The sequence below is a fragment of the Syzygium oleosum genome, unplaced genomic scaffold (genome assembly GCF_021117445.2).
Source record: "Syzygium oleosum isolate NSW1041296 unplaced genomic scaffold, Sole_v2.1 Sole_v2.46, whole genome shotgun sequence".
Taxonomy (NCBI): domain Eukaryota; kingdom Viridiplantae; phylum Streptophyta; class Magnoliopsida; order Myrtales; family Myrtaceae; genus Syzygium; species Syzygium oleosum.
Genome location: NW_026607530.1, coordinates 1,722,687 through 1,739,638, shown reverse-complemented (window position 1 = coordinate 1,739,638; position 16,952 = coordinate 1,722,687). Strand labels below are relative to the sequence as shown.

General features: G+C 43.7%; 1 protein-coding gene across 1 annotated transcript; it reads left to right on the top strand.

Annotated features, from left to right (window-relative positions):
* Nucleotides 1-1,873: 1,873 nt before the first annotated feature.
* Nucleotides 1,874-2,422, top strand: LOC115692699 (uncharacterized). The gene is made up of 2 exons (XM_030619645.2): nt 1,874-1,984; nt 2,039-2,422. The coding sequence occupies exons 1-2, from the start codon at nt 1,874-1,876 to the stop codon at nt 2,420-2,422; spliced, it is 495 nt and encodes a 164-aa protein (XP_030475505.2).
* The last annotated feature ends 14,530 nt before the right edge of the window (nt 2,423-16,952 follow it).

Sequence of the window (16,952 nt, the reverse complement as noted above, 5' to 3'; positions counted from 1 at the left end):
TGAGGTGTTTTACGCGGGACGATGCCCGGTTACGCCGGAAGACCGCCAACCTAATACGTCTTACACGAGTTGTGCCGGGGACCTGATGCGTGTTACGTGGGTTTTGAATTGTCGTGGACCTGATGCATGTTACGCCGGTCGTGAATAATCTGGACGGAACACATGTGCGTGTTGCGCATTGGTGAATGTGGTGTGTCGAGGTTGAGATTCGATTATGTCCGAATTATTATTGGTGCATGTGCATGTGTAGGCCATATCATGAGTTGTATGTACGGTGAGGTATCGTTGTATTATTGTGATGGACTGACATGCAGGACTTGCGAATCTGCTGAGGCAGGGTAAGATCGCATGTTGATTATTTGAATTGTGCACTTAGACTTGTCTTGCAGTATGTGTTGGCCTATGCGGGGTTTAGGGAGTTTTATTATTGAGACTCGTTCTCATAGTTGTTTATAACCATTTCAGACCCCCGACCATGACCTTGCCACCTCGACGTTTTGGGGTCCCCATGCATACGGATCATGTGGAGACCAAGTACCCAATGGGTGTAGGTATAGCATATATTAGGCACTATTCTACGGTATGGGTAGACGAGGGTTTGGAATTTTGGAAGCACCACGCTTTCCTAGCTTGGTTTTACCGTGAGGGGGCGGAGATCACTGGTTCTATTCGTGAGTTCGAAGGTCCCCACCATGGCAGCGAGGATGCGATGGATTAGGACCCCTCGGAGACTTATGCTCCTGATGGTGAGGTCATCGACACGGAAGACCCTCCTGAAGACTCGATTCCCGAGCAGGAGCCCATAGAGCCCGATCCTGTGCTAGAGCCCTTTGAGTCCGACCCCGAGGAGGAACCCGAGGGGGACAATGATATGGAAGACCCGGAGCCACCTCCGGGGTATCGTGGGGACGAGGATTGATAGATGTAGTGATCCCCTTTTGATGGAACCCTCTTTTGATATAGTGACGTTAGGCTACCCAACCACCTGCCCATTTTTGATGAGCGTGGTTTGATGCTTGTGGCCTGTGGGAAAGTTTGTAAGTTGAATGTTGTAAATGTTGCTAAGTGTATAAAATGCGTTAGTTGTTATATGCACGAGTTTCCCTTACTATCCTTTTTGATTGAATGTTGTATGGAGTGTTCGAATTCGCTTCCGCTTGCGTATGATCATTAATGTTTCGTTTGGGTCGGCGACGAGTCCTGGGACTTCGCATTCACAATTGACCTACGAGGGGTGTCACGCACTCGTCGGGTTTCGGGGCGTGACATTCCCGTTGATTTGGTATCAGACCAAGGCCAACTCGATCCAAGTTGGTCGAGGCCTGGAGTGATAAGGAGAGATGACCATTAAGATAGATAGTTAGGGAGACCTACATGGATCCATGTTTAAATTGCGTTATGCATGTCTCGTGAGCATACGCATGTGATTGCTGGGTGACTCTGTGCTTTTATGCTTGAAATTAGAGGTGCGGCAAGACTAAAGGTACGAGCGAGAACCATGTTGTTTGTGTCATGATAATGTTTGCTTTGTGGTTACCTGCTATGTGTTTGTGGTTGGAATTCATTGCCTAGGGCTATAGACTTGTATAGCTGGCCTAGGTCTTTAATTCCTGGAAGGAATTATAGCAGGTAGGCGAGTGGTGAGAACCCTCTAAGAATGAGCAAAAGAGGTAGGGGGACAAGGGGCTAGTCAAGTTCTCATGCCCGAGCTGTGGAAGACCCGCGAATGGAAGGGGTCATGAAGGCCCTAAAGGAGGTTGAGAACTTAATGGGAAGGCAGACTCAGGAATGAGCTGCCATTGTCGCCCAGGCTGCTAAGGCCGTAGTCGCAGCTATAGTTGGCAATCAAGGCCAGGAAATTGTGAACCGTCAAATGCATCAGCTGCTCGAGCAATTCTTGAAGTTAAAGCCTCCTAAGTTTGATGGGAAAGGCAATCCCGAGGCTGCTTCTCTTTGGACGGAAGAGTTAGAGAAGGCTTTTGCAGTACTAGGGTGCACGAAAGTGGAGAAAGTGACCCTGGCAGTGTTTTAACTTCAGAGGAATGCAAATGACTGGTGGAAAGCCACTCGGGGTAGAGTGTTCCCTGCTGGCACGACCCAGACTTGGACGGCTTTTATTGAGGCCTTCAATGGGAAGTTTTTCTCGGAGAGTGCTCGGGAACAAAAGTTTGCTGAATTCCTAAGGCTTCACCAAGGTCAGATGACGGTGGACCAATATGAGGCAGAATTTGCAAGGTTGTCAAAATTTGCACCAAGGATGGTGGAAGACCCGGTGGACAAGGCCCGGAGGTTCCGAGATAGACTGAAGCTGGACTTCCGCAATCAGCTTATACTTATAAATTTAAGGGATTATAACGAGATGTATGAGAGGGCGCAGGCAGTGGAACGAGACATGATGGATAGGGCTGCTGCTTCTGGGTAGCGGTATGCCCCGGCTAAGGACAATCGCCACTTTGGGAAGAAGCCGATGACGGGGAATAAGTGCTTTGTTCCTTCCGTCAGAAAGAATATCAGGAAGCCGACTCACTATTCAAATGCTGTATGTCGATTTTGTGGGGGAAGGCACGGAAATGGACCTTGCCCGAGTAGGGGTGGAACATGCTTTGGATTCGGTGGACGAGGTCACCAAGTGAGGAATTGCCCAAATCGATAGACTAGGCCGCATGTGCAACCGCAGTCGCCTCGGACTAGAAATCAGATTGGTGTTGCCCCGCCGGCTAATCAGAACAGATCACCAGCTCAGGGACAGATGTATGCCATGGCGCGAAGGGAAGCTAAGGACGCGCCTGGAGTGGTCACAGGTATGGTCTCTCCTTGTGATCATGCTGCATATGCTTTGTTTGACCCGGGGGCATCACATTCATTTGTGTCCGAACAGTTTGTTAGATTGTCTGAAATTGAGCCGAAACCGCTAGAAGTTATGTTGTGTGTTACTACTCCATTAAAGGATAAGATGCTGATTTCGTTAGGGTGCTCGAATTGTAAGATTGTGATTGGTGATATAGAAGAAAGGATCGACTTAGTAGTCTTAGCTATGCACGACTTCGATGTTATTGTTGTTATGGATTGGTTAGTTAAGTAGAAGGCTGTAATGGATTGTAGCAACAGGGTAATTCAATTTAATCCAGTTGGACATCTTAGATTCGAGTTTGTGAGAAGTCGATGAGGAACCTCGATTCCCTGGATTTCGTCACTGGAGGTGACAAAGTTATTGGACGTAGGGTTTCAAGGTTTCCTAGCGACTATAATGGATATGACGGTTGGAGAACCGAGGCTAGAAGATATAGTCGTGGTGTGCGACTTTCCCAAAGTCTTTCCTCATGAATTGCCGGGATTGCCACCAGAAAGGAAAGTAGAGTTCGTAATCGAGTTGGCCCCTAGGACAAAGCCAATCTCGAGAGCGCCCTATAGAATGTCCTTGTCGAAATTGAAGGAATTGAAAGTGCAAATGCAAGAATTGTTGGATAAAGGTTTATTCGTCCAAGTGCGTCCCTACGGGGAGCGCCGGTCTTGTTCGTAAGGAAGAAGGATGGGTCGTTACGGTTGTGCATTGACTATAGACAGTTGAACCAAGTGACCATTAAGAATAAGTATCCACTACCAAGAATAGATGACCTGTTCAATCAGTTGCAGGGGGCATCAGTATTCTTCAAGATAGATTTGAGAACGGGCAACCATCAACTAAGGATTGAGAAGGAGGACATACCGAAAACGGCTTTTCGAACGAGGTATAGACATTATGAGTTTACAGTGATGCCGTTTGGTTTGACCAATTCCCCAGCCGCCTTTATGGACTTGATGAATCGGGTGTTTAAGGAATTTTTGGATCAGTTCGTCATTGTCTTTATAGATGATATATTGGTATACTCGAAGAGCCCGGAGGAGCATGAATTGCATTTGAGCAGAGTTCTACAGACTTTAAGAAAACACGCACTCTACACCAAGTTCAGTAAGTGCGAGTTCTGGCTCAATCGAGTGGCATTCCTAGGACATGTGATCTCTGGGGATGGAATCTCAGTAGATCCGGCAAAGATTGAAGCCGTCACGAAGTGGCCGAGACCGACAACGGTAACTGAGGTTCGAAGCTTCCCAGGTTTGGCAAGGTATTATCGGCGTTTCGTGGAAGGATTCTTGGCGACAGCAACACCTTTGACGTGTCTGCTTAAGAAAGAAACAAGATTTGAATGGACTGACAAGTGTGAAAGGAGCTTCCAGGAGCTAAAGCATAGATTGACAACCGCGCCAGTATTGACTATTCCATCAGAACCGAGAGGATATGAAGTCTACAGTGATGCGTCGCTAAAAGGACTAGAGTGCGTGTTAATGCAATATGGAAGAGTGGTTGCTTACGCATCGCGATAACTGAGGCCGCACGAGCTGAATTATCCGACACATGACTTGGAATTAGCAGTAATTATCTTCGCTCTTAAGATTTGGAAACATTACTTATATGGGGAGAAGTTCCAGATTTATACGAACCATCAAAGTTTAAGGTACTTGTTTTCCTAAAAGGAATTGAACATGAGACAGCGTCGTTGGATGGAGCTCCTTAAATACTATGATTGTGATATTTTGTACCATCCTGGAAAAGATAATAAAGAGGCAGATGCTCTGAGTAGGAAATCCAGTATCGCTCACACGTTGGTTAAAGAGTGGACTCCGTTGGAGGGAGCGCGAGACTTGGAGTTTAAGTTTGAAGTGAGTAATCTCTCAGGTTTAATGGTGACGTTAAAGATCGAACCGGAAATTCAGATCAGGATTAAGGCCTTACAATCTACGGACCAAGAGATTCAGAAGATTCTAGAGATGGATGCCACTAAGAGAAAACTAGACTTCCAAGTATCCGAGAATGGGATCTTGAAATTTCGAGGAAGGTTATGTGTGCCCGACGATGCGGAACTTAAGGGGTGATTTTATCGGAAGCTCACCGTAACAACTATAAGTATTCACCCGGGGAGCACGAAGATGTATTAGAATTTACGACATCATTATTGGTGGAATGAGATGAAAGTGGATGTCACCAAGCATGTAGCCAAATGTTTAACCTGTCAGCAAGTAAATGCGCAACATTGTAAGCCCGGAGGATTGTTATGACCTTTAGAGATTCCCGAATGGAAGTGGGAACACATCACTATGGATTTCGTCATAGGATTACCGAAAAGTCAGAGAGGCCACGATTCCATTTGGGTTATCGTCGATAGGTTGACAAAGTCACCACATTTTCTGGCGGTGCAAAAGGACTTCGCAAAGGAAAGGTACACCGAGTTGTATGTGCATCAAAAAGTCCATTTTCATGGGGTACCAGTAATGATTACTTCGGACATAGACCCTAAGTTTACTGCCACTTTTTGGAAAAGTCTTCAAATGGTAATGGGGACAAAGTTACAATTTAGCACGGCCTATCATCCGCAGACGGATGGACAGTCTGAGAGGACGATTCAAACTTTGGAAGATATGCTAAGAGCATGCGTTTTGGACTTTTAGGGCAAGTGGGAGGAACAATTACATTTGGTGGAGTTTGCCTACAACAACAGTTTTCAGCAGAGCATCGGCATGGCACTGTTTGAGGCGTTGTACGGCAGAGTGTGTAGGACTCCAGTGTGTTGGGAAGAAGTCGGCGAAAGGAGTATCACGGGCCTAGAATTGGTTCAGCAATCTGTTGAAGCGGTTAAGATCATTCGAGAAGACTCAAGACCGCTCAAAGTTGCCAAAAGAGTTACGTCGATCGGAGACGAAAGCCGTTGGAGTTCCAAATGGGGGATCATGTGTTTCTTAAGGTGTCCCCGATGAAAGGATTGTCCCAGTTTGGAAAGAAAGGGAAGTTGAGCCCGAAGTATGTAGGTCCGTTCGAATCTTGAAAAGGGTTGGGACCTTAGCCTATCGACTCACATTGCCGCCGACTTTGTCTCAAGTTCATAACTTGTTCCACGTGTCGTCGATATTCAGAAATCATCTAATTTACTATTTATATATAAATAAACCACATTGATCTCTCCCCCTACCCCTTTCTCTCTCTCTCTCTCTCTCTCTCTTTGAGTCCAATGAACATTGAGCTCTTTATACAAAATGGAAAAGGAAATCAAAAGGCTTAAAGCTCTTACTCAGCCCAGCAAGATTCCATCAAGGAAGCCAGCACAGGGGAGGTATTCTGTGGAATGGCTAGTCTTCTGTTCTGGAAAGCAACAGCCCCTACGACCAGCAGGTTTGCACCATCAAAACCAATCAAAACAAAATTAAAAATATTAAGAAAGAGAGGCTTCACGACATCTATATTCCTATAACTGTTGAGCGGTGGCAATGAAGAATGCAATAACCAAAACGAAGGGATGGAAAGAAGACATAGGGGAGTGAACCATGGAACTAGCAGCCCATGGATATAAATATTCTGTTAATACCTGCGCAGGGCTAAGTCCACTCCAAGGCTGTTGCATTGTCACAAGTTCCCATAAAATCACTCCAAAAGAATAATCATCGGATTTCTCATTTGAACGCTCAATCCGGAGCCATCCACTCGGGCTGAAAATAAAAGCAAGAGCGTCACATGCTAATTGATGCACTAAGAAGTACATTCGCAACCTACAAAATTTTCCATAGATTGATGGAAGAAACAGGAAAAACCAACAATCACAAGAGAAAGCTAGACAATTTGAATCAGTCATTAACTCTCACTGGGAAATGGATGAACTCTTAATGTAATTGAAGCATAAGTAAAAAACACGCACTTCTTAAACAATTTCTGGAGGATGAAGAAATGGATTTGCATCTCTTGAAATATATATTTCGATGTTTTTTACTTAAATTGATGCGGATAAAGTAAATTAGATGATTTTAGAATTTCATAACTCTAAAACAAGTTATGAACTTCCTTTTGGGAGAGTATAAATGTAAATTGCTATACTAAGATCGATGGCGTCTTATTCACTAAGCATACGATCCACCCTTACTGTAATCAACGTCACAAACTTTTTCTTCCATTAATTTTTGTCCAATCAAATGTTTTGAATGCTTTATAGCAGTTGTTTTTCTTTTTCAGAATTTTAATTGGTTTTAGTACGTGGTGAAAAGAGATCGTCAAATAATGGCCGAAAAATTGAACTTTTGCGTTACATCGAATTTTCCCTACATTTGAAATAAGGCGTTGACAATTACACTACAACACTAATTAACTAAAAGTCGTAAAACATGCTCCTGGTCACTATAAACTGAAAATTAAATTTTTAAGAAAAAACTATTTACTTCTCATAAATAATTGATCATGTTAACGAGGACTTCAAGAGTAACTTCCAAGTGTATCTTAAGATGAGTGTTGTAATTTCCAAAGCATTGACAGCACATATAATGAGAAAGTTGGCACATTAAAAACCACTAATTTTCTTTGTCGGACTTATGCTAAGTAAGTTCGATAATCGTGGTTTCCTTGGGGATTTGGTGGCAAGTTTTCTCGACAAGGTCAAGCAGTTTTTCCAAATTTGTCGCCCGAGTTCAAAATCTCATTGCTGTCCTTTGTCTTCCGGAAACTGACAATTCCCATTGGCCAGTCTATCTTTGCCATCAGGGACTTGGAAACAAACATTAAGGAGAGATGCTTCTCAGCTTCCTAAAATGGTAATATAGAAGTAAGAACCCAAGTTGAGAGCCATAACGTCATTCTAAGTAGAGACCTTCCCATTCCTAGCAGGTTTGGTTCCTTATGGGTCTAATATTTTACTCAATGGTAAAATATTAGCATTGGTAGCCATTTTTAGGGCTTGTAATAAAAAATCATAAATCTTTTGATGCAACTTATTTGGAAGTACAAGCCAGATCCGACCCACTTGCTGAATTATGAAGAGATAGACGTGGACGACAGGGTGTCGTATGTGGAAAAAACGATTCGAATCGAAGACAGAAAGGAGCAGGTTTTGAGGAACAAGACAATCCCGTTGGTCAAGGTGAATTGGGAGCATCACGGGATGGAAGGAGCCACTTGGGAAAGTGAAGATTCGATGCGATGTCAATACCCCCGTTTGTTTGAATAGTTGGGTTTAGGTTATAAATTTCGAGGACAAAATTTTTGTAAAGGGGGGAAGAGTTGTGACATTCTGATTTTCGACCCATTTTCAGAACTTATGAAATGAGAATTTCCTCAATGCACTTGTAGTTAAATCTCGCCCGGAACTGATCACTCTCGGGATACTGACCATTAAGGAAAGGCTTACTAGGGATTTAAGTTCGTATGACCAAAGATCTCGACCATGGAATCGACCTACGACCATAAGGATTATCGAGGAGATATTTTGGGCTAATATAGACCGATCCAAGGAGGGTTGCAAATCAATTCGCCGACGTCATGTGATTGGATCGCGGGTGATTCCGCTTGACCGTGGTATGCATAGCGAATGACCCTGAACCTATTCCGAGCGATCGTGTCCATCAGAACTAGTGATTGACCATCGTAATTACATGATAACAGAGGTCGCTGTGGCTTGAGTACACTTAAACGTGGCTAGATCTCGTATCGACCATGGGTCAATCGCACGTAACTCCCGAAAACCGCTCGTTAGTTTGAGACACATTAAAGCTGCATTTGAGTGATTTTGACCGTTACTTAGAATCCGAACTTGGGAATCGAATATATCGAAGGTTCATGACTAATTCATTGGACAACATTACATTAAGCATGGCCAACCTTAGGGCCACTTGGATTTTGTCGGAAAAATGAATTTTGGGCAGGGTATGGAAAATAACCATTTTGCCCCTGGGGTTATGAGAGTTCATTTGAAAATTGGAAGGACAATTTGGAAAATTGGCAGCCCTTCTTCTTGACAGAAATTTAAGGACCAAAGTGCCCCTATCTCCTCTTGCTCATTTCCTCTTTTGCCCCTGAGAGTTAGTAGAGTTGACCAATATGAGCCATTAGATTTTATTGATGAGATTGGCCATTCAATCCTAGCCCTTGATTGAGTTAGTGGGGTTAGTAGTAGTCAATCACCTTGTCTTCTCCTTGGCCTCTCTCTCTCTCTCTTTCTCCTATCCCACGATCATCTCTCTCCCTCTCCCTCTCCTTGCTGGTTAGGCCGAAGCTCCCTCTGCCTCTCCTTTCTTCACGCGAGCAGCCACTCGCCAGCCAGCCGGAGCCGTCCGTCGTCGCCAGTTGCACCGGAAACCACCCACCCACAGCTGTTGCCCTCACCGCCAGCCACGCCATCTCTCTCTCCCTTTCTGTCTCTCGCTTCCAGCTGCACCATTTCCGCCTCACCACTTCCGACCATCACCACCAGTAGCCCTGTCCGCCGTCGCCAGCCACCCGCCTTGGCTATATGGCATTCGATCAACGCCGCCGACGCCACCGTACCACCATCGCCACTCCTTGGCCGTCCGTTCGTCCACCACCAAAACCAACACCACCCCGTCGCCCTTGCACCTCCTCAGCCCGCCCTCGCCATCACCACCCCAGCTCGCCGCCCGCCCGTCTCCGCTCGTGAGCCGCCGCAAGCCCACCGAGACCCCAACTGTTCCAGCGAAGCTGCTGCTGCCTTGCTAGACTAGTTACTGCCCCTGGTTCAGCTTCCTCTTGCTTAGGACTAAAGGTAAGTGACACCCTAAACCTTGTCTAGGACAATGGGTACTAATAGGTTTATTTAAGGATTGTTTAAGGGAGATTAATGACTGTTTAGGGGCTAAGTTAGAGGCTGAGATGTGGACTAAGCATGGCTGGTTGATGGACTGAATTGTGATGGTTTAGAAACGAATTTAGGGGCAATTTATGGCTGAGTAAATGCTGGATTGCTGGATTGAAATTGGTTAAAGTTATAGGTTGAGTTGTGGACTAAAATGTGGTTGATTGGTGGCTTGTGCTGTGGCTGGTCGTAGCTCGCTTTGTGGGCTGAATTGGCGCTTGATTATGTGTCGTACGCGGTGAATTGATGGTTGGTTTTGGTTGCCTAAATGTGATCGGTTGTGTTTGAGCGTTCATGGCCTTAATTGATAAAACCGTGGCTGATTCGGTGTGTGTGTGGGCTGACCTGGAACTTTGGAGGGTGATTGTATTCGAGTGTCAGCTAAGCATGAGAATGTCGTTTGGAATCGAATGTGTGCATGGCTATGTGATCACCTAAGTGCCCTGATGAGTTATTACGCAGCGAAAAGATAATGAAATGAGTAATGGCGTGCTCGTGTGATCACTAAGTACCCTGATGCATCTTTACGCGGGAATCGAACCCGTCCTGAGGTGTTTTACATGAGACGATGCTCGGTTATGCCGGAAGACCGCCAACCTGATGCGTCTTACGCGGGTTGTGTCGTGGACCTGATGAGTGTTACGCGGGTTGTGAATTGTCGTGGATCTGATGCGTGTTACGTGGGTCATGAATAATCTGGATGAAACACGTGTGCGTGTTACACATTGGTGAATGCGGTGTGTCGAGGTTGAGATTTGATTATGTTCGGATTATTGTTGGTGCATGTGCATGTGTAGGCCATATCATGAGTTGTATGTACGGTGAGGTATTGTTGTATTATTGTGATGGACTGACATGCAGGACTTGCGAATCTGCTGAGGCAGGGTAAGATCGCATGTTGATTATTTGAATTATGTGCTTAGAGTTGTCTTGTAGTACGTGTTGGCCTATGCGGGGTTTAGGGTGTTCACTTATTGAGACTCGTTATCATAGTTGTCTATAACCATTTCAGCCCCCCGACCATGACCTTGCCACCTTGACGTTTTGGGGTCCCCATGCATACGGATCATGTGGAGACCAAGTACCCAGTGGGTGTAGATAAGGCATATATTAGGCACTATTCTACGGTATAGGTAGACGAGGGTTTGGAATTTTGGAAGTGCCACACTTTCCTAGCTTGGTTTTACCGTGAGGGGGCGGAGATCACTGGTCCTATTCGTGGGCTCGAAGGTCCCTACCATGGCAGCGATGATGCGATGGATTAGGACCCCTCGGAGACTTATGCTCCTGATGGTGAGGTCATTGACCCGGAAGACCCTCCTGAAGACTCGATTCCTGATCCGGAGCCCATGGAGCCCGATCCTGTGCCGGAGCCCTTTGAGTTCGACCCCGAGGAGGAACCCGAGGGGGACGACGATATGGAAGACTCGGAGACAGCACTGGGGTATCGTGGGGACGAGCATTGATAGATGTAGTGATCCCCTTTTGAAGGAACCCTCTTTTGATATATTGAAGGTAAGCTACCCAACCACCTGCCCCTTTTTTATGAGCGTAGTTTGATGCTTGTGGCATGTGGGATATAGCTAACAATATCAACATCAAACGAGATCATTTTCCAGCTCATTTCAAGACATTCATCATATCAGTCCAAAACTAGCTATAATTTTCTAGAAATAGCAATCATGCTTAATCAAACAATCTACTCATCATAAATCATCATAAGCTCATCATAGACCATATATATCATCTACATAAGTATGAGAGAGCATCCTAGGATTCGAATACTTGCCTTGGCTATCTAATATACCCTCTCTTAATCGGATTCAAGTACGAGAAGGTATTATACCTTGATTTCTTCAATTTCAAACTTGATTGTCGAAGTTTTTGACGATTACCGGCCACAAGACTCAGTACTCGCCAAGGAACATCGTCAGAAGCTGAGGAGCGCCGTAGGAGGACTGTCGGATGTTGGATTTATCGGTTGAACCGAATGGATGAGCTACCGACATGCAAGCCGGTCTTGGCACGAGAAGAAAAGAAGTTGCGATGGGGGCTCTCCAGTGAGGGGTGGCGGCGACGAGTCTTGCAACTGGTGAGAGGACGTCGTAAGGTAGCTAACGGCGATAAGAGCTAATAGCGGTATTGGATCACCGGAAGAAGGCCGGCGAGCGGCGACGTAAGGCAGTGAGGAATCGGTCATATGTGTGTGTGTATGTGTATGTGTGTGTATGTGTGTTTGTGTGTGTGTGTGTGAGAGAGAGAGAGAGAGAGAAACTAGATCTGAAAATGAGAGCCCTCTCAATTTTGGAGGGAAAATGGGTTATATAGTCCCTTGCAAGATCAAATCTTAACCCTTGGATTGATCCAGGGGCTAGGATTCAATCTTCTTAGATAAGATCAAATTACTTAGAGACTAGGCTAGTTTATGATTGGATGATAATGGACACATGTCATTTTAAACGGCTAGGATAAACTCTCAATTAACGGCCATGATTAATCTTGGGATTGGTAATTAATCATGGGTATTTTTGTAATTTCCTATTTCCGAGGGCAATTTTGTAATTTTAGTTGGGGTAAATTTTATAATTTTGTGCAAGGACATGAGTGAGTCGGCTATGACTTGGGCCAGTCGAAGGTGGTCGTCCGCTGCCGGTTGCTCGCCGGGAAATGACCAAATCAGCCATTTCCGCCGGAAACTGATCGGACCGTTCCGAACCGGTTTAATTGATCTAGGTTGGTTTTGACAGGCTCTTTCAAGGATTTTATGCAATTAGATCCTTTGTAAAGGATTCTTGTTCGATTAGAAGGAAAATAGGCTACTTTGAAGAGAAACGGTCCAAATTCGTTGAAATTAAACCAATCACATCCTTTAAAAACATCTCAATTGATTTTAATTGGTTTACTCACCCCAAGAATGTTGAAAATCATGATTAATTTCAATGGACATATGAAATTTCGACCCATTTCGGGATATATGAAAGGTTATTTTATCAATGCGCTGTTAGTTACATTTACTTTGAGTTGGCCACTCATGAGATACTAATCAAAGGGGAAAGACTATTAAGGATTCAAGTACGTATGACTAGAGAACTTGATCATGGATTGACGATTCGACCATAAGAATTGACAATGGACGATCCTGTGCCAATATAGGCCAATCAAGGAATGATTATAGGTTGATTCGCCAAGAGAATATAATTGGATCGCAGGTGATTTCGCATGACCATTGTATGGATTATGAACAACTCTAAATCGATTCCTAATGATCGTGTACTTTGAAACAAGTAATTGATCCCTCACAATTCTATGACAACCGAGGTCATCCATGAATCGATGAGACTTAAATGTGGATTGATATCATTTTAACCACTGGTCAAATATGCATAACTCTTAAAAGCTGCCCGTTAGTTTGAAATGTACTAAAACTGCAGTTGGTTGAATTTAGCCATGAATTTTAATCCGATTTTGGGTATCAAACTTTTAAGGACGTCAAGACTAAATTGTTGGACATCGCCTCATTACTTCTCAAATTTATCGGCAAGCGCGGAAATGTTGAAAAAGGAGCTAGGCCGAACGAAGGCCCAATGGGCCTCAAGCCCATTGAGGTTCGACCATGTGGGCCAAGGAAGTCCATCAAGCCCATTTTCAAGCCCAATAGCATTTTTTAGCCCATTAACTTTGCAAGCCCATTTCTATTCATTCAAGCCCAATTCCAAGGCTCATTTTTTGAATATGCCCCAAGGACAAAATGGGAGTTCCATGCCCAAAATGTGAAATGACCAAAATGCCCTCTTGCATTAATGGACAAGAAGACAAATTTCTTGGCTTTTCCCTCAAGTCTCTCTCTCTCTCTCTCTCTCTCTCTCTCTCTCTCTCTCTCTCTCTCTCTCTCTCTACTTTTCATTTTGGCCGCCCCCTCCCCCATGTTTATTTATCTCTCTCCCTCTCTCTCTCTTTTTTTTTTTCTCTTTTCCCTCATCTCACGTTTCTTTCGCTCCCCCTCACTTCTCAACTACAACCATCTCTCCCTCTCTTTGTCTCTCTCTTGGCCAGTCAACCGTCCATCACTACCGTCATCGTGGAGCTGCCGTCCGCCGCTCCTCTCTCCCCCTTGATCTCACCACCACCGAACACCCCCACCGCGAGACCCATTTTCGCCGTGCGCCCCCTTGCCATTCTTGACCTAGCCGCGCGTCGTCCTCACCGCTACCGTCGTCCCTGTGTCATCGGAATTGCTAACCAGTGAGTTAATGCTCTAATCCCTCGATCAGTCCATTAAACTTGCTTAGGGATAGTTTAGTTATAGTTAAACTTAATTTGGAATAGTTTCATTAAATGAAGTATGTTTAGTATAATTTAATTACAAATTAGTCGATAACCTATCGCGATAGACTATCAGAAAGGATGATAAGCTATCACGATAGGCTCTCAAGGAAAAGTTGATAAGCTATCGCCAAATAGGCGATAAGCTATTAGAAAATTTAGTGACAAGCTATCGTCAAAGGGACGATAAGCCATCGGGAATTTAATGATAAGCTATTGCCAAAAAGTCCATAAATTATCAAGGAAGGATTGATAGGTTATCGCCATAGGGCGATAAGTGCTGCTTATATGTAATTTCTACTTGATTTTTATGCGAGTTTCCTACACGTGCCATGCTGTTTAATGCTTGCTTTGCCTTGAAAAATACCTACCCCATGTGAAATTATGTTTCCGAATTTTTAATGAAGGTTTTATGGACATATAATCAATAAACCTCGAGATGTCGGGTTTATATGTCTATTTTATAATTTAACTGGGGTAAGGATGTTTTAAAAGGACTGCATGCCAAGTTTGACAGGTTAAATATATGTTCGTGATCACGTGTGATTATTTTACTGCATTTTTATGTGTGAAAATGGCAGTTATTTATTATTTGGAGCACGTACCACGTCTGCATCGGCTAATTATTGAGAAATAAAATGATTGCGTGGTTTGAGGTGCTCGTGTAGTCACATTAAATGAACCGGTCACCCAATGAGAGTTTGGGGGGACGATGTTAGTGGTTTGCCCTAGGAATCAATCAAGGTTGATACTCTAATATTAGTTGTGGATCAGGTTGTGTCGGAAAACCGACCTTCACTATACTTAGGTAGTCATAATGTCTTGCTAGAGACCGCTTATGACTTGTGGGCCAAAAAGAGTTTTGAGCACACTGCTAATGCTTAGTGAACCTACAGGGTCGCACATAATAGCGAACTGAGTTAATATTTTCTGTGCGCCGTGATCTACTTAAAATACGAAGTAGATTTTAATTTATTCTCCTATTCAACGTATCTACGCGGTCGTGCGCGTTATGAGATAACGATTAAACGTACGATTTAAGGTAGACGGTTTGGCGGACCCAAATTGCCCGGCCCAACTTGTTTTAATTCGCGTTGATAATGAGGCTATATATATATATATATATATATATATATAGTGTGGGTGACATGAAAGTGTGGAACCCTAAAACACCTCCAGGAGAATAGATAGAGAATTGTTCTCTGTTCAGAGATCTTAGAGAAAGTCTCGAAGATCAAAGGCGATCAAGAAAAAGAACTCCAAGATCTTCAGCTAGCACTTGGATCGTTAGAGACTTCCGTTCATGTGTGTGGATACCGGTAGAGGCGCAACACTTGGGGCGCTAATCCAGACACAATCGATTGTCAATTTACCTTCAATCTGCAAAAGGTATGTGTCGAACTTCTGTTTAGATTTAAATATACACATGGATTCTGTCTAGGGTTTCAGTTTATAAATATATTCCGCTGCGTTTGTGCAATTGAGAAACCCTACACTATGGCCATGTGAGGCTGGCGACCTCTATCGATCACGACTTTTAATTTGGGATAAATTTATTAAAAGTGTATCAATTTGAGATTTTTTATGATCAACAAATTAATTTAGGGTAAATTTGTCATAAGTGTACCAGTTTAGAGTTTTTCAGGGTATTAACCCGAAAAAGAAAAGAGAAAACGAAATTGTCCCTCATACTCTTCCTTCTTTTATTTGACTTAGGATTAGTTTATTTGATGAAAAACCATTTAGAAGAATTTTTTTCCGTACTTTTTTTCCAGCACTTGAATTACGTAAAACTATTCAATTGATAGAAAACAATTACCATGGACTAAACATAATAAGCTTAGGACAACGATTGGCAAGAAGGAATTGTTTTCCCTAATGTCTTGCTGCGTTGAAGTGATAAGAATGTGCTTCATTAATGCTCAATTTTTCTATCAAAAACATGATATGGTTTCATAATTTATAGGGAAAAAACCACCAAAAACCCCAAACTATACCACTTGTGACATATTTACCCTGAACTTTTTTTTGGGTTACAAAAAACCCCAAACTATGCTAATTGTGACACATTTACCCCAAAACACATAAACCACGGGCATTTTCGTCTTTTTCTTTTCTTTTTTTTCTTTTTTTTTTCTTCTTTCTTCTCTCTTCCCTCCGCCGGCCATGGCGGAGGGAAGCCGGCGAGGGCGCTGGCGAGGGTCACCCTTGCCGGCGTCGGGCGAGGGCGGCCCTTGCTCGCCCAGGCGAGGGCGACCCTCACCGGATCTGGCGAGGGCGACCCTCGCCTGACGCCGGCTAGGGTCACCCTCGCCTGGGAGAGCGAGGGCCGCCCTTGCCCAACACCGGCGAGGGCGACCCTCGCCGGCTTCCCTCCGCCATGGCCGACGGAGGGAAGAGAGAAGAAAGAAAAAAAAAGGAAAAAAAAAAAGAAAAAGACGAAAATGCTTATGGGTTATGTGTTTTTAGATAAATGTGTCACAAGTGGCATAGTTTGGGGTTTTTCGTGATTCAAAAAAAAGTTCAGGGTAAATGTGTTACAAATGGTATAGTTTGAGGTTTTTGGTGGTTTTTTCCCTAATTTTTATCCTAATTTCTCTCTAATCATTGTTATTTTGATGGATTACAAATAAATGAAGATGATATCGCTTCCAGTTTATTAGTTATTCCATGTTACTTTTAACGATACAAGCCACCTTTAGTGGATTTTACTTATTACCAATTACAATAAAATTAATTTTTTTCAACTTGTTTTCCCCATAATCAAATTTTTCTTATTTACTTTCTCTAAAATTGAATTTCCTAAAAACATTTTCCTGCAACCAAAATAATGCTCAGCGAGATAAACATACCCTAAGAGTCTGTTTTTATTTGATTTTCAATTTTCATAGGATGGTTTTTGATCAAAGGAAATCGTACGATGAAATTATGGATGAATATGAGAATTGGAGATCGATTTGTTGTGATGTG